The sequence below is a fragment of the Paramisgurnus dabryanus genome, chromosome 7 (genome assembly GCF_030506205.2).
Source record: "Paramisgurnus dabryanus chromosome 7, PD_genome_1.1, whole genome shotgun sequence".
In the NCBI taxonomy this organism is placed as follows: domain Eukaryota; kingdom Metazoa; phylum Chordata; class Actinopteri; order Cypriniformes; family Cobitidae; genus Paramisgurnus; species Paramisgurnus dabryanus.
In genome coordinates this window covers 25,633,991-25,655,615 of record NC_133343.1, presented here as the reverse complement: position 1 = coordinate 25,655,615, position 21,625 = coordinate 25,633,991, and the positions used below count along the sequence as shown (strand labels likewise).

The following is a 21,625-nucleotide window of genomic DNA, read 5'->3' as shown; positions in this document are numbered from 1 at the left end:
ATTTTTTATAAATTATAGCAATTCCTCACTGTAGTGATAAATTGTAAATTGAAGTTGATTAATCTTACGAATTTAAGTGCAACATCGATTTTTTTATAATATATGTTAATCAGTTTTTGGCAAACATGATAATGAGATTAAAAAGTTTGTGACCGCAGCAAATGTTGCTGTTGCCCTGTGAAGGACCGACCTCTGATTCAAATATACAAATAGAACGCAGACCCAAAGTCTCCATCACAGATGAGTAGCTTTCACGAATGATCTGCCAACTTTACCCACAAATCACATCTCACAACTACTATATGAGCTTTCCAAAAATGAAATCAGAAGTGATGAGCATATATCCTTACTATGTTTTGACAAGCCTGTTCTGATCTTTGATCTTTCCAACTTAAGGCTCCAGCCTGTAACTGCTGAGTTTTCCTCTAATTAAAGTGTAATTGGTGCAGGGCAGCGTGCTTTACCTTGTCTCCATCACATTCACAGTCCTAAAGGAATTTCATTACCTAGTTCACAAAAAAGTCTGCCAACTGCAAAGCAGGACTGTCCCAGTTTCTTCCCAGAGCAGCACCACATTAACATTTAAAGCTACATTTAGTACAAATCCTGGAATTACAATCCAGGCACTTTGCGACCATGACTTTAAATACCCAGAACCTCTCAGACAGTGGATTTCGAAAGTATGTACATGCTTTTCATATTAGTCTCCTTACTATTTAAATGGCCTTTAATAATTTAGTGCGGGTGTTCGCCCTAATGCTACACTTGAACGGGTTTCCATGGTGAACAAAGTGATTTTGTACGAGACCATGATGTGAGCTTTCATTTCCTTGACATAATGTATTCATCTTCTATAGAATCAATGTATGTTATAATTTATGTTCATGAACCCTTAAGAGGACAGTATGGAGAGGCACGGTAATAAAGGGAGAGAAAGGGGGAAGTAGAATCGGGAAAAGACGCAAGCAAGGTGTAAACATGTCTTTATATGCACATGTGGAATCCACCGTGCCATGATTCCAACTTTTAGGCAAAATTAAATGACATCATACACTGTAGTAAATGTATAGGTCTACTGTATGTACTTAAAATTAGGTTTACTGTATATTCCTGATGGAAATTCAAGTTTAAGCTGATCTAAGGTAGTCTATTTGCTAATGCAAGCTAGTAGAGCATATTAGACCAGCAACAAGCCAGCTACCACCAGGTCATATCCATCAAAAATCCATCAAAAACTAATCCTCATAGTTATTAAATGCCTTCCGAAGCAATGAGGTTTTTGCAAGGAAACATTTAAGGAGCTCACTGCAAAAGTCACTAAACTCCACCTTCATTAAAAATGTGATATTATTAATCATATGCTCTCGGCAAATATTATGTGTTCATCAAATCCCCTCAGGCCATTCAAAAATTCAGAAGAATCAATTAAGAGTCTGATAAAAAATCTTGAAAATGCTCATTTACAAGAAAACAACACACCAAACGCAAAGCATCACATTTCTCGCTCTAGATTAATTACATTTTTCGCTCGAGTTGAATATTTTCAACTTGCACGAAGACGCGTTTGAGGCAAATAACTTGTGTTTTCGCGACAATTGCGTCGCTCAATTCGCGTCATTTGCATCACTCTGCGTGAGTTTGCGTCTTATCATGTCTTTTAATTGACTGTGTGTAATCTACTCACACAAATTGTTGACTTCACGTTTGGTGTGTTCGCCCTATTAGAGGGTTTTGCATCTGAGCACATTTATTTTTCAAACTTTATAATTTACAGACATACACGTGTTTACGAGATAGTTGAAGCGGAATTGAACCCTAGACATTTTAGCCTATTATCACAAGTAATTTATTTCCATTTAGCATTTTACATGAGAAAAATAAAGTAATTTGCACGATTTCGATTATTAGATTGATATTGTGTTGAAGTGGAATTTTCGTTATGGTCCTTAACTCTTTCGCCGCCAGAATTTTTCATGATTTTCACAAAAGTTTAATGCCTTCCAGAAAATGCTCCTTTTTAAATAAATAAACAAACAATATATGAAATAAAAGAACAGACCCTCTGCTTTAAAACAAAAAAATCTGTTTCATCCTACCTTCATGTGTTCTGTTTTTATCACCTCTCAAATGTGTAGGTTTCATCAAAAACACCAAATTTTGAGAAAAAGCCGAGATAATTCCATTTTTGTGAAGGACTTTTGATAGAGATCAGATGCAGAGCGATCTTTAAAACATACACAGACATACAGCTATTTGCCCTAGGGCAATACTTCCGGTTTTTATAAGTTGCGGAAGAGGTATTGCGGTATTGCAGATTGACGACTTAACTCGTCAATGGCGGGGAAAGAGTTAATGGACTCAATTAACCAGAATGCACTGCATGAAACTGAGTCATTAGTTCCACCCACTAACCACTGATCGATGCAACCAAACAGTAACTCCGCTTTTACCGTCTCTGAAGGGGAAATCACCAAAACCCTCGATAAAAGATGACTAGAACCTCTGCAATATGTGGATGTAAGGACAACAAATGCAGGCCACTGGGGGTTAGTTTTTATCGTTTACGTCAACGCGATCCTCAGCTAACACAGCACTAACAGATTACTCGAAAATTTGAATATGCAGCCAGTGCTTTCGTCAGGAGGACTTCGGATACCCAGTTTACCCATGGACTCAGGTAATGTGAAATGGTCATAATATCTAAAACATAATTTGGGCAAAGCAAGCTAACGTTAGCTCATCCTGTGCAGCTGTCAATCAAAGAACATTATCATCTACTGTCAATCATCTCACCTCAAGACCCGCCCCCATTCAGAACGTTCAGAATATGTAGTCGTGCATTTTTCTTCCTGTGATTTGACAACGCGTCAAATCCCTGTCACTGTAGCAGTTCAAAGCTTACAATTTTTATATGGAGTTAATACATTTGATGGCAGCACAATCAACTACATGTGATGAAATATAGTGTTGGAGCATAATGTTGTTTTACGGTGGAGTTCCGGTTTAAAGTTAGGCTGACCTCTGACCCAACATTACAAAACCCATTGCTTTGCCTCAAAATACATTTAATAACTATATGGATTAGATTTTGATAGATGGGGTTGCTTTTGGTACTTTAAAAATGGGGCACTATCCAATACCACTACAAAGTTGAAAAATATAATACAACTCTGACTGTGTTTGGCTAAAATAAGAAAGTCATATACATACATAATGGTGAGTAAAACATGGCTTAATTTTTATTTTGGGGTAAAATATTCCTTTAAAGTGGACATTTCACAAGACTTTTTTTTAAGATGTCAAATAAATCTTTGGTGTCCCCTGAGTAAATATGTGTAGTTCTAACTCAAAATATCATCTAGATAATTTATTATAGCATATTAAAATTGCCACTTTGTGGGTGTGAGCAAAAATTTGCTATTTTGGGTGTGTCCTTTAAAATAAAAATGAGCTGATCTCTGCACTAAATGGCAGTGCTGTGGTTGAATAGTTCAGATTAAGGGGCAATATTATCCCCTTCTGACATCACAAGGAGAGCTAAATTTCAATGATCTATTTTTTCACATGCTTGCAGAGAATGATTTACCAAAACTAAGTTACTGGGTCATCCTTTTTCACATTTCCTAGGTTGATAGAAGCACTGGGGACCCAATTATAGCATTTAAACATGAACAAGTCAGATTTTCATGAAATGTCCTCTTTAAGGTGGTATTTGGAACATGCTCTGTGGTAGGCAAACCATTTAATGACCAGCCTGGACCAGCGACTGTTTCAAAATGCAGCCACCGTCTTAAGCAATAAGTTACAATATGGGCAGGATCAAACTTTGAAAGGTGAGTTTTCACTTAAATACACACCAGACTTTACAGAAGCAGAATATTACAGTGTATGATAAAATATATCATGCATAGAAGGCAAAGGAAATGTTTTGTCACTTCACTCCCACAGTGTTCAACCGTAAAGGCCCGAGTCCCCAGAGTGAAAGAGGACATGTGTGGGCAGATGGATGCCTGTCCTAGCTTACATAAACTCATAAGCAGCATTCTGGTGTGAAGAAAAGGGACGCGCATGAAGCACATTGCATTGATTCTTGCATGACCAGGTCACAGTAAGAGAGGATCAAACGCTTCAGCACGAGTTAGTTACCTGAACAAAACATCCACTTTGCAGTTCATTAGGGAGCAAAGAATTTTAAGGCAGCAAAGAATTTTTTACAATGCACTTATGCATCGATTGCCAACAAAACACAGACATTTGATGCAGTTTTATTTACCGCGTTCGACCCATGACCCGGTTGTTTTATCAATGGGACTGCCCCATTTTAACGAAATCCAGTGTTAAACAAACACACTTGCACAACTCCGCTTCTACCCCGGATAAAAAACAACATCTATTGTTCTCATAATGCTGGGTTCTTTGGAAAGCTGAACAAGCTTAAATTTACTCACAAACAAAAACACACTTTTTTGGTGACTTTGATTTCGTGTCGGCTCTTGATTGGTGTTAGCATGCGCTATTCTGGGTGACGCAACAGATTCAGTAGTGGAAAAAAAACTTTCCGAAACTTTTACAAACCCAGCCAAAGTGCATTCAGCACAGAAATACTCCATCATACGTACAAATGGTTCTTTAAAATTTTGCCCATGTTTTGCATGAGGAACTGTTTAACTGTGTTAATCAGAATGCAAGAATTACCATTAGACCCCTCCCTTATTAAAAAAACAACCCTGCCAGCATTTTTTTAAAAAGTTGCCAGCCAGCACCAGCATTTTTATGATTTTCACAAAAATGTAAAGGGGTGGTTCAATGATATTTCAAGCATTCTGACTTATTAACACAGTTATAGAGTTGTTTCCTCATGCTAAACGTAGGCAAAGTGTCAAAAAAGCAGTTGGGCGTGTTACAGAGTATTTCTGTGCCGAATGCACTTCGCCAGGGTTCGTACAATTTTCGCAGAGACACCGGCCCTCCAGGAGCAGGATTGGACACCCCTGCCCTAAGGGAATACTTCCAAGTTTTAAAAGCTGGGCAAGAGCACCACCTTGTGTCCAATAGCAGAAATACGAATTGTACGAAAAACTTGTCTTGGCGGGGAAAGAGTTAAACAGGCCTACAACAAAAGTGGCCTGTCTCTTTCTAAAATGTTACTTTTGGTAAAGTTTAAATTTGCATTTAAAGTTGAAAATTGCAGTCACGGTGCTAATAAATTTAACTTTTAATGCTTACTTAAAAAAATTTGATTAAAATAATCTTCTGTGCAAAGATCCACACGCTCGACCAAATCAGCAAAACAGTCGAATCGGTAGACACATCAATGAAACATCATCTGCATCATTTGATAGGCTTGCGTCTTGCATCACTTGATAACTTCCTTTCTGAAATGACTCAAGTCCTTAAGTGTGATGCAGTAATGCAGTGTTAGATATAGGGCCGGGCCGGATGTGGCTGCAGAGAATGGATGGAGTCAGCGAGGCAGTGAGAGGCGGCGAGACTGAGGCATTTAGGGGAGAGATTCATCTGTGCTGCTGCATGCCCTGGGATTGAAATGGAAGTTAAATGTAATTGTTTTCTATCTGCATTGATCCCTTTGTTTTCAGTTGGCTGCCTAGCTGTGGGAGGACAGGGAAAAAAGACAAACAAAGAAAAAGAGGAACAGAAAACGAGAGGAGGAGAGAGTTACACAGTAGAGGGGGGAGGTAGGGATTCATAATGATGCGTGCATCAGTGGCGGGTGGTGCTTTTTAACAGTGGAGCAGCACAGATGCTACTTTTCAATGGCCAAATATGTGGTACTGAACTGTATGTACTTTTAATTTGATATCTGCAATGCTGCTCTGAATCTTAAACTACCCTTAGGGAAATGAACAATGGGTTTATTATTGTTAAAGTGTAGTAACCATGTATTTTTCGTGTTTGTATAACAATAGTTTTACTACTTATATGGTTAATCTATAGTTACTGTAGTGAGACCATGGTAAATGTGTGATTATTGTGGTTTAACTATGATTCAATTTAGTTTATGTGGTACTGTATGCTTAGTGTAGTTAAATATTGGTTATATATGGGTAGCACTACACTGTAATATATACATCAATTTAAGTAAATTGTTTGTTGTAAAATCCCACCCATTTTAAAGCATCCTGTTCACAGAAGCTGGCATTCCAGGTGGGACAAACATACAGTGATTGAAAGCCCAAATCAATGAACCAAAGTCCATTTTTAATGCAAATAGCACTCCTGCTGTTCTCACAGACTCTCAGTGAAGCACGGCGCCTGGGCGGGAACCCAAATGATTTGTTTACAGCCTCTTATATAACGATCATTAATCCTTGCACAATTACAAAAGGTACAGGTATTTCCTACAGACTCCCTATCGCAGCACGGCTTCAATGGGACTCCTACGCGCAGATTAATGTACATTAAAAGAAAAATGAACACCGGATGATAATATTTACACTTTTATTCACTAAAATATTGAAACGCACCAGGAGCCATACAGAGCAAAATGACATTACCACATTTTTGCAGTCTTGCGAAGCAATTTCCGCTAGAATAGAGGCAGGTGATATGGATGGTGCGTATGTGAGGGACCCATGAGACTCCTCCCTCCCTGTGTAAACTGTTCTCATTTCTCCACTTAACATGGTTAATGAGGACAGTTTCCCTAAAGCAGGCCTACATCCAACACATCACATTCATCTCAGAGAGCTCTTAACGCACCTGGGTGCATGTGCAAAGGCTTTCATGCACATTAAACATGTGGTTAAAAAAGCATTCTGCCGCGGTTTGTGATCTATGATTTAAAACAAATACCCCGATAGTACTACTGTGGCCAACACACCAGGCCCTATGGTTCAAAAAGGCAAGTGAGTAGGGTGGAGTGAAGCAGAGGTTTGGATCAAAGGTTGCCTTGTTGTCTTGTGAAGTTATACATAAGCAGCTACACCAAATGCCACACAATAAAAGTACTTTGATTTGTATTGAATGTAAAATATATATATATATATATATATATATATATATATATATATATATATATACTGTATATATACTGTATATATATATATATCATTTATTATCAACATATTAACCTTCTTGAATAACAAACCTTGCTGTTGTTAAGTGCATGCAAATGCTGCTTTGGTTTTGGATCACATTTGGAAATTAGGCACTGTGTAAACCAAAGCGTTTTATTTCCTGAGGCACTGAGCATTTATTCCATACTGAGCGCTTTGCATTTTTACTGGTTAACAAGTGTTGTAAAATGTTTAAAGGGACATTCCACTTTTTTTTGAAAATATGCTCATTTTCCAGCTCCCCTAGAGTTAAACATTTGATTTATACCATTTTGGAATCCATTCAGCTGATCTCCGGGTCCACTTTAGCATAGCTTAGCATAATCCATTGAATCTGATTGGACCATTAGCATCACGCTAAAAAATAACCAAAGAGTTTTGATATTTTTAAAACTATTTAAAACTTGACTATTCTGTAGTTACATTGTGTACTAGGACTGACGGCGTAATAATCAAGGACTGCTGCTGTAACATGGCTGTAGCAGGCGTAGTGATATCACGCATTGCCCGAAAATAGTCCCCTTGTTTACTTTCAATAGCAGGGGACTATTTTCAGGCCCTGCGTAATATCACTACGCCTGCTGCAGCCATGTTACAGCAGCAAAGTCCTTGATTATTACGCCAAAATGAGAGTATAGTTCCTAGCCATATCAGCTTAGAAAATCTCAACTTTTAATTTTCCGTCGGTCTTAGTACACAATGTAACTGCAGAACAGTCCAGTTTTAAATAGTTTGAAAAATATCAAAACTCTTTGGTTATTTTTTGTGAGATGCTAATGGTCTAATCAGATTCAATGGATTATGCTAAGCTTTGCTAAAAGTGCTGCCGCCAGACCCGGAGATCAGCTGAATGGATTCCAAAACGGTAAAAATCAAATGTTTAAAAAAAGTGCCTGGACTATCAGCCAGGCTTGAACCCTTTGGTGAACACAGGACCTTAAGAATTTTGAAATTACCTTCGCAACAGGAGCACACTTGCTTCTGATGCCTCAAAATGTTGTTAAGGTCACTTTAAAGTAAAGAGCTATTGTGACCCACTACTCGCTGCAACTTGTGATATTCGGCAGCCTTTTGGGCAAACTGAGTCACTTCTCAAACTAGAGTAACAACATCAGACTATGTGTGAGTCAAAGGCATTGGGTCTCTGGCTACTTCAAAGTGATGGGTCTACCATGTTCCTTGCTAAATGATGCATGTGCCCCAACAATATCTGTCTCTGTATGCGTGCGATTGTGTGTCATTGTCTGGAGGCAAATCCAAAAAAAAAAGGTAAGCCAAATAAAAAGAGAGCACTCCGAGGAGGCCTACAGTGCATACAGAATGTGTTACAATTCCAACAGAATATTGAATGTTGGCATTGTAGTTACTGAAACATCCAACAATGAATTGTTTAATAAAGCATGCGTCTCTACACCGAAAGGAGGACATGGAAATCTCTGCCCTGTAACTGTCAGCTGTAAACAGGACAGGCCATGCAGGGTGATCTATAGAGCGTACCTAATGCCACTCTGGCTGCCGAGGCGTCATAGTTAATCCAGAAGGATACCCAGGACAAGATGGTGATCAGGATGGAGGGCATGTAGGTCTGTAAGATGAAGTAACCAATGTTTCTCTTTAGCTTGAAGCTCAGAGACAGTCGAGGATAGGCACCTGGTAAAGCAATACAAGCAAAGCAGAAAGAGAAGGGAAAAGAAAAGGAGGAAGAGCGAGTGATAGCAGAGATGGAGAGACAAGAGAGAGAAGACGGATATTTGTTTCAAAGTGCTTAGAGAGATTCTTTACATTTTACATCAATAGCATTGGCAGCGCAGATAGGTTTAGTTGCTATGGCAACAGGCAAGCATGGACAAAAAATGTGATTTGTTTGTAGCTTAGCCTTGGGCACAAACACCGTAATGAAGGAGAAAAGAAAAGAGAAGCTTTAAGTAAACATTAAATGTTAAAGCTGCATGAAGATACAGGAGACATGAATGTTACACGCAAATACCGTACATTTATTACATTTTCTGAAGAATACAAACACACAACCACAATGCTAGGGTTGTATATTTAGCTATGCAGTTTCTAAGATGTTCATAGTGTCTTTAGCACATCCATATGCTGTTGTTAAAGGATTAGTCCATTTTCTTTAAAAAAATCCAGATAATTTACTCACCACCATGCCATCCAAAATGTTGATGTCTTTCTTTGTTCAGTCGAGAAGAAAATATGCTTTTTTAAGGAAAACATTCCAGGATTTTTCTCATTTTAACGGACTTTAATGGACCCCAACACTTAACAGTTTTAATGCAGTTTAAAATTGCAGTTTCAAAGGACTCTAAATGATCCCAAACGAGGCATAAGGGTCTTATCTAGTGAAACGATTGTCATTTTTGGCAAGAAAAATAAACCTCACGCAATACGTCATAACGTCAAGAGGTCATGGATGATTTATGCGAAACTACGCCCCAATGCTTACAAGTGTGGAGAAAAAGGACCGTTCCGACGTTGTTGTATGTTGAATGATACTAATTAATGTCTTTGTGTCAGTTTATTGTCTATAATCAGTGCCGGTCTTTCCTATACGCAAACTACGCAATTTGCATAGGGCCCCGCACCACTAGAGGGCCCCCTTGATCTCAGAATTATTTAAAACCATTATATCAAAGAAAAATTATTATTATGTTTAATGAAAACAAGACGCTATAATTTAAATAATTTGCAAACTTCCGAATTTATGCGGGTTTTTAAAAATACTTAATGATTTCTTAAATCAGTGATATACTCGGACAACATGCAGGCAGTCTCTCAATCCGAAGGCTGCAGCCTTCAGAGGTCACATTTGTAGGCTGCATATGTGTCATAAAAACGTATTTCAGAATATTAACAATTATAATGTTGACTATTATTCTTAGTTAATGGTTAATTGTTATATTATGTTTATGACTTGCAAATGAAATGCTCATTTAACTTAAATAAATCAGGCTTGATGACGTATGCAGCGCGCATATGCCACATCCGGAGGTTGCAGCCTTCAAATTTAGAAACGGCCGCGTGGATGACGCAGAAGAGTGATTTGGTAACGATGCGCATATTATATGCCCACCGTTGATTTAAAACAAAGCTATCCGTCTGGGGCAGAATAAAGGGGAAAAAACGTGAAGCAAGGGAACAAGATAAAGGATTTGCGCGAGCAGATTACATATATAGTCAAAGCAAAGACGCATCCACACGCGTCCTAGCATGGGGCGATGCAAATGACGCGAATTGGGTGACGCAATTGCCGCGAAAACACGCGCTTTTCCCTTTGAACTTCAAGAACGCGCTCTCGCGCAGGATAATTTGACATCATGAGAGAGAGAGAGAGAGAGAGAGAGAGAGAGAGAGAGAGAGAGAGAGAGAGAGAGAGAGAGAGAGAGAGAGAGAGAGAGAGAGAGAGAGAGAGAGAGAGAGGTAAGAATGGTGCCCACCTCGAGAAAACTTATTAGAAGACTTGAAATTTGTAAAGGATTAAAGTATATGTCACTCGTTTAATTAGTATGTTAACTGGATAACACTGGATATAACTCATTGTATAGTTTAATAAAATAATGTATTTTGATTACACAAATCAAACCTAACTATATGATTGTTTTCAGCTGCTGACCAGCATAGGGAATCTCTATGGCTAATTTATAAGACATGTTGCTGATACAGTACTGTGTGTTGTACCTTATCTTGTTAATTGAGTCTTTTTGGGCATCTTATGCCTAGAATTATTCAAGGAGATTGATTCTTTTAACTTCCTTTAAAGTTTGAACAATTGTGCATAATGACATGTGCAACAAATGGATATAGGGTGTCAAACTCATAGATTTGCAATATTTAAAATCAGAAACTATTTTTAAAATATTTGGGGTCAACCTCTATGACAGCTTTAAAGGGACACTTCATCATTTTGCATCATTGAAAGAAGGAAGTGCAATATCTTTGTTGAGGGAGTGAGACTACAAACACCCCTTTTCTTTGTAAAATAGGCACCAAATTCTAAATGTATGTTACATTTCGACTACAAATATAACACTTTCAATAAAGATTAATGTTTCTACGGGTGAAATGCTCTTTTAAAGCTGAAACTTATCAAATCCTATCAGAGGTCCAGAATGTCATTGAAACACACCAGTGGCTTTGCTGTCATCAGTATTAAACATGTTACCCCTCGAAGTACCCATCATTTAGATCAGGTTAATTTTTTAGTGCTTCTCACAGCACATTTTAAATCAAAACAACTTATCAGCAAATACATGTTTCATGTTATAATCAGCAAGTTTATCAGTCAGGGTTTCAAAGTAATGTGCATATGGGAATAATATACAGCTATAAGATAATACACTATGTGGTTAGTTAACAACTAACTAACAGCAACATTGACTGGGTTTTACTCAGATAGCACAGGTACGTCTGTAAGATGTCTGGTAAAGATCTGGACATCTGGAATACATCTGGTGTGTAAAAACATCTTATAAAGGAAAAGAGCTGCTTTACATACATTCTAAATCAAAAACGTCTTGCAGACATCTTCAATATGTCTATATGACATCTTTTAGGAGACGTCTCACAGACGTATTGCAGATGAGAAAACAATCTAAATAAGACATCTTGCAGATGTAAACGCAGACATCAAATAGACGTCTTCAAGATGCATGTGTGCTATCAGGGTCACAATACACTGACAGAGGGCCCCTCACAAAGCTTTGCTTAGGGCCCCCCAGCATCTAGGACCGGCACTGTCTATAATCGTCCGCAAATGTGCATTTTATATATGTAACACGTGACCTTTCTACTTCATTACGCAATTACGTGAGGTCACGCTGGCGCATCACAGGACCGGAGGAAGACGAGAAGTTGTGGTTTAAAAGTGCATATTTTTTATTTTTCTTGACAAAAATGACAATCGTTTCGCTAAATAAGACCCTTATGCCTCATTTGGGATCATTTAGAGTCCATTGAAAGTGCCGTTTTTAACTGCATTAAAACGTCTAGGTGTTGGGGTCCATTAAGTCCATTAAAATGAGAAAAAATTCTGGAATGTTTTCATAAAAAAACATAATTTCTTCTCGACTAAATACAAAGAAAGACATCATCATTTTGAATGACATGGTGGTAAGTAAATTATCTGGATTTTTTTAAGAAAATGGACTAACCCTTTAAGGTGTTCTGGTTGCTAGGTGTTTGCCTAGAGGCCTACATCAAAATAGCCTATTCACCTCTTTACAGTATAATATTTTTTGATATTTCAAGATAAAAATACTAAGTAAGACATGAAAAAAGAATGACTATAAATAATGAATAATGATTTTAGAGAATCTGTTTAGCATACAGAAGTGAACTATATTACATGTTTGGCAATAAACAGCAATGATGCAAGGATGCAAAAATACTCTGTAAAGATAAATCTCTTCTTAGTTATTTATGGAGGTGACAAAATACACCTAACAAGCATTCAGCCCAGATAGACGCACACCCAACCTATGAATAAATCACACGTCCTACACGCATATAACACAACCTACAGATGCACATTACGCAACATGTACACAGATCCACAGATGCACATTTGATCCAGATCTATAAGAACGTGCTACGTAACCTACATGATGAACTTACGCTACCTACACATACTTCAGACTAATAACTTATACATCTCACACAACCTTCCCACACAAACCACATAACAAAATATAACAAGTCACCAATATGTATATTAACACAGACACACACATGTATGTAATGAATGATCTGCACATCACAGTCAGGCGTGTTTTATATGAATTCCTTCTTTAGAAAATAACTCATCACGGCAGTAGCAAGACTAAGTCTTAGTCTCAGACAGCATGCCCACGTACCGCCCACAGTCCATTCACTGCCCATCTGATGTGTATTGCACGCTAAGCTGCAAAGTACTTTCTCGATCTGGCAAGCTCTAATCTGATCTGTAAAGTCACGCAGGGTGTTTTAGCAGTCTGTCTCGAAACAAAGTCGTGTTAACAAGGTACCAGGTGTATACCACCAGCGCTTCTGAGGACAAAATAATCACTAGATGTGCCAAATTTTGTATTTGGCACGTCAACTACATTTTCTGTATTGTATAGTGCTGGAAATAGCAGCAAGGTAGTCACATCCTCCCCAAATACAAGCCTGCTATTCCTATGATCCTTCTTCTGTGTGCATAAGACAGCCGGTTTCTTTCTGTGTGTCATTAATTCAGAACTAGCAAAAAATCATTACAACGCTGGCTTGGCGAACTTTTAGAAGAGAATAATTTATGCAGTGGGTCTTCTACCTCATGAATATGGCATGTTTGTATCAAGTGCCTCTTTTTTCTCTCCGACTTCATCTCTCACTTTCTTCCCTCCCTGTTATTCGGCTTAGAAGCTTGAGGAAATAGACAGATAATTGCTCCGCCATTATTACCGCTCTGTTCTATCTTGGAGAAAATGCATCTGATGCACAGGCCCGATTAGGCAGCTTTTTTTAAATGAGCTGATCACTCTTACTCTTTCTCCATTAGCAGAAAACAGAACAAGCAGAACTTCACAAAAACAACTATCATCTGTAGTGTTCATCACTTTTAGATGAAATCTCTTTCATGAGGAACTGTACTGTAGCTGTGAAACAGCTTGATTAGAGCTTTAACATACCTGATCCTAGACCACAAAACCAGTTATGGGTCAATTTATTGAAATTGATATTTAAATACAATCTGAAAGCTGAATAAATAAGCTTTCCATTGATGTATGGTTTGTTAGATATTTTCGGCCAAGATTTGACTATTTGAATTGAAGGGTGAAAAAAAAAGAAAATCACCTGTAAAATTGTCCAAATGAAGTCTTTAGCAACAAATATTACTAATGATAAATAAATTTTTGATATATTTATGGTAGGAAATGTACAAAATATCTTTATGGGACATGACCTTTACTTAATATGAATGAATGACCCATACAATGTATTATTAGCTATTGCAACAAATGAAGAGTTTGGTTCTAAAAAGCGATAAACGCCATTTTTCGTTACGGTCAAAATCAGTATTGTATCTGGTCAGTATTAAAAAAGTAAATTCTCAAAAGAATATTCCATTTTCTTAAAAGAAAAATCTAGATAATTTACTCACCACCATGTCATCCAAAATGTTGATGTCTTTCTTTGTTCAGTCGAGAAGAAATTATGAGGAAAACATTGCAGGATTTTTCTCATTTTAATGGACTTTAATAGACACCAACAATTAACACGTAACAGTTTTTTCAACGGAGTTTAAAAGGACTATAAACGATCCCAAACGAGGCATAAGGGTCTTATCTAGCAAAACGATTGTCATTTTTGACAATAAAAATAACAAATATACACTTTTAAACCACAACTTCTCATCTAGATCCGGTCCAGCGCGACCTAACGTAAATGCGTAGTGACCTAGGGAGGTCACGTGTTACATATATAAAACGCACATTTGCGGACCATTGTATACAATAAACTGACACAAAGACATTTATTAGTATCAGTTGACATACAACAACGTAGGAACGGTCCTCTTTCTCAACACTTGTAAACACTGGGGCGGAGTTTCGCGTTCGTCCTCTGTGATCTCTTGACGTCATGACGTATTGCGTGGGGTCACGCTGACGAATCACGACCGGATATACACGAGAAGTTGTGCTTTAAAAGTGTATATTTGTTATTTTTATTGTCAAAAATGGCAATCGTTTTGCTAAGACCCTTATGCCTCGTTTGGGATCGTTTATAGTCCTTTGAAACTCCGTTGAAAAAAAGCCTTTGTCATGCTATCACATTGACCCCAGGGGATCTTATAAAAAAATGTCATTATTTTACTCAAAGTCAATATAAACCAGGCAGGACCAAAACATTTTACAGCTGATCGCTGTCAAAAAAGTTCAGTGACGATGTCCCATAACCCAGTATCACCAAATTACGTACCTACAGTGACACTGACACGTTTTTTCGCCGTGAACATGTCGCCTATTTTCTTACCATTGTCGCTTCGGTTTAGATTTACATAAAATGTCACCCTTACCCAAACTTAACCCTAATGCCAGGCAATAGTTTAAAAATCATAAAATATAAAACAATAAATCATGAAAAAAGGTACAAACCAATACTAAAGGTATAAACGCAAACCCCAAATCTAACCTTAAACCGAAGCGTCAATGGTTTGAAAATAAGACAAAACAGGGCCCGGTTCCCCAAAACGTTCTTATCGCTAAGTAGTTCTTAACCTATTCCTTAACCTCTCTCTTAACTCTATGGCACAATTCCCAAAACGTTCGTACGCTAAGTATATCTTCTGTAAGTCACACTTTGGTAAGGTTGGTCTGGACCATTCGTAAGCTCTCTCTTAGCGTTGTTTGAGCGCAAAACGCTATCGCCGCAGTCTTTAGAACTCAGCGCAGCGCAGTACAAGTCAAACTATGGTATGCTGACAATGATTTTATGTTATGGACATTATAAGACTTATAATAAAATATGTTTGCAATGGATACAGGGCTATTTATGCAGTTGACTTTATTTGGTATCAGAATGAATCAAAGACGGCGCCGGTGTTGAAGTTTATTCCCCATCGAAGTCTGTTTCCTCTATGTTTATAGCGTTACATTTATAATTTATTTAGAAAGATTAAAGATTTGAATTTGTTATACTAAAAGCAATAATATCATGTATTCTATTATTCAATTTATTAAATATTTCTTATTTGACAGTTTTATATCTTTAAACCTGTCTTTTTTCCTTTTTTTTCTCTACTGTTTGTTTTAAAACAAATTATACATATAATATGATTCAAACTGTAATACTGTAAAAATAATTTACAATCAAGATACATTACATAAATGCACACACACACATCTCAGTAGCCATTAGAACTTTCAATGTATATAAAGAATAAACGTATAATGTGATAAAAACGCAATAAAAACACCAAAGGGAAACATAGGGGGAACAGACTTCCACACAACACCTGTAACCCCGTAACCGTTTAGTCCATGCCAATTTTTTTATTCTGTAACACTTAAAACATTTTGACAATTTGCCTGACGTGGCTAAATAAATAAAAAATCGCCTCCCAAGACAACTCATTATGGAGCTGCTAGATCTTCTCAGACCATATTCTCTATTTAACTCTCTCTGTTTATTGTAGATAGGTTGTTTTTTATTGAAAACATTAATGGCAAGCAATACCGCATTAAACAGAAGTACTACAGCTGCTTGCCTAGTAATTCTGATTGTTAAGTACCTTACCATTAGTATAAAAGTGCATTATATAATTTTTTAAGTCGTTAAACCCATGTCAAGAAGCGGCACAAGTGGCACAACGGGATAAGGAGGGTGGATGATTAGCGAGGTTCATCTACCCGTATTACTGACAATTTGATAATTTAATTAATAGTCTATATTTTACGGATAACTTAAACTATGTTAAAATAAATGTTACTGGAATAATTTGAGTAATGTTCCATTTGTATAGAGCGTGTTGTCTTTCTTAACGCCGTAATGCACTTTCGCGTGAAGTGGAAAATCGATCCCTGAGCGATCGATCGCAAATAATTCAGCACCTTCACTTGGGACAGCGCCACTGTTACGTTGAACTTAGAGGCAGCGTGTTAAGAAGCTTCCTAAGAGACACTTCGGGGAACACACTTAGGAACATAAACAACTTTGGTAAGATATATCTTTTTGAGTCTTCTTAGCGCGCTAAGAGTGAACGTTATCGGGGAACCGGGCCCAGTTGAGTAACAAATACGTGACAGTGACACGTAAACAGAAATGTGTGGCATGTTCACGAAAAAAGGCGGAAAACCGTGTCAGTGTCAAGCTTAAGACTCAAAAATGTATGTGACTATATGTACATAATTTCGTGATACAAGGATGTATGCGTCCCAAGGATGACAGCGGCAATGACAGTGATCCTAATATGAAGGTGTTTTGATTAATGCCATTTAATGTTTATTTAATCAACTAAATAAATATAACATGGCAAAGATGAATGCACATTTATATATTGATTCAATAGATTTATAAAAAAAATCTTATCATGGATTTATTGCATTTATTGCAAAAAATAATCAGTTTTTATATTAAATCTATGAAATCAAATTATGAATTTGAATTTTTATTGTTATTATAACCTTAAGATGCTATGTGAAAGTTTGTAACAGAATAATGTTGGTTTTCATGTTGTCACTTTCTTTGTATAGAAAACACGTTTTTACTGAAATTAGTCAAAATGGATTTTTTGCGTTTTGGAACCAAACTCTTCAAATATACCCATGCTATTTATGACTGGTTTTGTGGTCCAGGGTCACATATAACAAATCTGTTATAAACTTTTTACAGTGTTACTATATATATATATCATTATTCTGTAGTATGCTAGATTAATATAGCGTATACTGTGCAATGTTTAATTTTTAAATGAGCTGAATATAATTTGAACATTTACTGTATATAATTTGTTATTTTAGTTTAAAATTAATAAAAGATTGTGCATTCATATCACTACCTTGCATAGGCCTGTGGGTAAAAGTTTGAGAGCTACTGTACTCTTCTAGACCAATGGCAGGTTTTACTCTAGAACACCTTTAATGTTACCTTTATGTTACTGCAGAGTAAATAGTTATTAATCAATGCAATTAATTTCATATAAGTTTATATATTATTATCCTAAAATAATTCCTAAAATATCACACACATTTTCTAACAAACATGATAAACAGAAATTGTCCCTGTATAGAAATTATTTCTTGAGGTGGAGTAAATAATGTCTGAATGAATATGCCAAGCAATCATTTATTCATATATGTGACCCGGGGCCACAAAAACATTAGGGTCAATTTTTAATTTAGGATGTATACATAATCTGAAAGTTGAATAAATATGTTTTCCATTGATGTATGGTTTGTTAGAATAGGACAATATTTGAAGATAGCTACCTGTATATGAAAATCAAAATACTGAGAAATTTGCCTTTAAAGCTGTCCAAAAGTCCTTAGCAACACATATTACTAATGATAAATATATTTTTGATATATTTATGGTAAGAAATCTACAAAATATCTCCAATGAAAATGATCTTTACATAATATCCTAATGATTTTTGCCATAAAAAAAAATAATTTTGACCCAAACAATGTATTGTTGGCTATTGAAACAAAATAGCCGTGCAACTTATGATTCATGATTTTGTGGTTCAGGGTCACACATATGATATTTCTTTTAAAAGGAAAAAACAAAATAATACGCTGTTTCAAGACAATGCTATATTTAGGAAGCTCTGCGCAGTACACACCACAGGGGAAGGCTTCTCTTCAAATACTATTTAAAGGAAAATGCTCTCTCTCAATGACGCATAACCTCAAACTGAAGCTTCGTATTACACAGTTAGTGTGTTTTAAGCCTTACTGGTTTAATTTTACCCTGCCTTTGCTACCTTACCTGTGGAAAAGACGACATTTCTGGAGACGAGTTTGTAGTCCACGATGGAGAACTGTGGGAGCTCGATTCGTGCCACACCAGTCACTGCATTTTCTCCACCCTTCCAGTAAAACTCGATATCATCTGTCGTGTAACCATCTATTGAACAAATCAATTTCATCAAAGAGTAAAAATACATCAATAAATATATAATTTTTGTGTTATTTAAGAGCTTCTTTTTACTGATAGGAAAATAACATTTCACAAAAATTTGATTGGTAGTATTAAAAATATACGTCACTTCATTTTAGGGAAGAGCAATGACATTTTAACATATATCAGTGCCATTGTTTTGTCTCAAGATGCACACCAGTATTGTTTTTTGTAAGGTTGGTTTGTAAAGATTACTTAAAAGGTCTACAAAGCCTTGTCCTGGATTAATCTAAACCGGCCTTAAATGTTTTAAAATCCATGTCCTGGTTCTCTGTCGCTATCCTTCAACTTGCAAAATGCAGCGACTCTATTTATGCTGCGTAAATAATGTTTGTTTGGAAAAGCTTCATCTTTTCCCTCATTTCAATTCTGATGATGCGGTTCCCAAAATAGCATTTCTTTTCCGTAATTAGTACGTGTAACATATGCTGGAAAATAAAAAAAAATCAGCACAAGTGCATTGTTAGCATAATCATGCATATGAGCATCTGTTATGCACAAGTATGGGAAGCTGTTAGGGGTCAGATATCCCACTATGACAGACCGTACAGTTTCGTACCAGCATTGTAGTGTTCATAAACCATGATGAGCTTTGCGGTTTTATAAGCATGCATTTATAAGCAGACAGTACTGTTTAAAATGTAGTAAAATTAACAATTGGGTCACGTTAACACAAAGTTAGGTTATTTATAGGAGTGACAACCAAATGTTTTACAACCAAATTCACCTGCAAGAATTCTGCTAGCAACAACAAATTTACACTTTAAATTCTACTGAGTTATTTTCAACCAAATGATGGATAAATATTGGACCGAACACATTGGGTTAATAAAAAAACTATGCTGGGTTATTTTAATGCAGTGCTGGGTTGTTGGATTAACAACAACCCAGCATAGGTTTATTTATAACCTAACATGTGTTCTGTCCAATATTTACCCATAATTGGGTTGAAAATAACCCAGCAGAGAGTGTACACTGCAAAAAATTATTTTTAAGAAAAAAATTTGTAGTTTTTTTCTTGTTTTCAATTGGGTAAGAAAAAAAATCTTGAACATTTTTCTTAAATTCAAGAAAAATTCAAGAAAAATTTGCTTACCCCATTGGCAGATTATTTTGCTTGGTTTAATCACTTTTGGTCTAAAAACTAGACTTACTGTATTTTCTTAGGTCATTTTGCTAATCAAGAAAAAGCATCTTAATTTAAGAATTTGTAGATATGTTTACTGAAAACAAGACAAAAATACTAAGAATTTTTTTCTTGAAAATAATTTTCTTGCAGTGTATAGATTAAATACCTTTATTGTGTACTATACTCATGTAAAAAATATATTAACTCTTTCCCTACCAGCATTTTTTTTAAGTTGCCAGTCAGTGCAAGCAAGTTTAATGCCTTCCAGAAAATGTTCTTCTTTAAATGTATAAACATACAATATATCAAATTAAAGAACAGACCCTCTGCTTAAAAGAAATCATCCTCCCTTTATTTGTTCTCATTATTTCACCTCTAAAATGTTGGTAGTTTTTTTCAAAAATACAAAATTTTGAGCCAAAAGCTGAGATAATACCTTTTTGTGAAGGACTATTGAGATTAGATTCGGAATGATGATCAAAACATACATGGAGTTTGAACTGTTTGCCCTAAGGGGATACTTTGGGGTTTTAAAAGTTGGGTAAGAGCGCCACTTGGCAGATAATAGCGGAAATACAGATTGCTGGAAAAACCCGTCACAGCGTTTTCTCCTAATTGATGAGTTAACTTGTCAATGGCAGGGAAAGAGTTAAAGTGATGGAATTTAAAGTATGGGACGGTCCCAAAAAAATCTGCGAATTTAGGGATGGGCACCGAACTCGGTACTTTTATAGGCACTGACCGAATTGCGTCGGTACTACAGAGTATCGTTTCACATAAAATCAATCAGTGCTCAATTTCGGTACCTGAGAGAACACGTCAGCGCGGTGCGTGAGTCCGGTACGTAACGAAAGTGTGTGTGCGCGTGAAAGAGAGAGATTGTGTGGGAAGTGACACCCCTTTGCAACTTGCTTAATGGCTAACAGAAACACTCTAACGTGTGGTTATTTCACAAAGGATGATGCAGACAATGCTATCTGCAATATTTGTAACAATAAGTGCAAGGCAGGCAGTGGTAATACATCCAACCTGAGGAAGCACTTATTTAAACACAATGTGTATTTAAAAGCACAGGAGTGCTTATTAAGATTTGTTTTCGTCGATCGGATCACAAGTGAATGAGAGAGACACATTTTGTTTACACACGGTATTTATCAATACCAGTCCATCTCTTTTGTCCACTTTCGACTGCTTCTGTCCTGATTACTTTGAGTGGTGGTCCGTGGAGACTGCGGGGAAGTCCCTCTGCTTTCCTTTTAACGCGAGCTGGAGTAATCAGGGTTTAAATAGACGCAAACTAATATTATGGCGCTGCTTGTGTTTTAAGTAAACATACAGTGTTTTGTACATGAATATGTTGGAGCTTTCTCTGATTTTTCAGCGCAATTAATAAAATAAGATTGTGCAACTTTCACGCGCTCGCAAAATGAAACTACGCAGAGATCAGACGCTTTAGTTTTATCAATATAAGCCTAAAGATAGCGCTGTACACTGTATGTTTACGCTAAAAGTCCGAAAAGACCTAAAACTTTGTGCTCAGTACCACAGCTTACATAAATAGGCGGAGAGAAGGCGGTCCGTGTGGCTTTTTGAACATATTCAACCACATGCAGACCAAATGCCAATGCTGGCCAGCTTGGCAAAAACTATCTGTGTCCAGTCCTCTTCTACATCCTCAGAGCGAGTGTTCTCTACAGCAGGGGACACAGTGAGCGTGGAGCGACACGGCTTTTACCTGAGAAAGTTGACATGCTGATTTTTCTAAAAA

General features: G+C 36.7%; 1 protein-coding gene across 2 annotated transcripts in view; it reads right to left on the bottom strand.

Moving 5' to 3' along the window:
• gabrb3 (gamma-aminobutyric acid type A receptor subunit beta3) overlaps positions 1-21,625 on the bottom strand; it is a 59,879-nt gene that overhangs the window by 10,768 nt on the left and 27,486 nt on the right. For both annotated transcript variants that reach the window (XM_073815190.1, XM_065264545.2), the window contains exons 6-7: positions 18,537-18,674; positions 8,574-8,726 (exon numbers count right to left, since the gene is read on the bottom strand). In XM_073815190.1, coding sequence (XP_073671291.1) covers positions 8,574-8,726; positions 18,537-18,674 — 291 coding nt within the window. The remainder of the gene's footprint in view (positions 1-8,573; positions 8,727-18,536; positions 18,675-21,625) is intronic.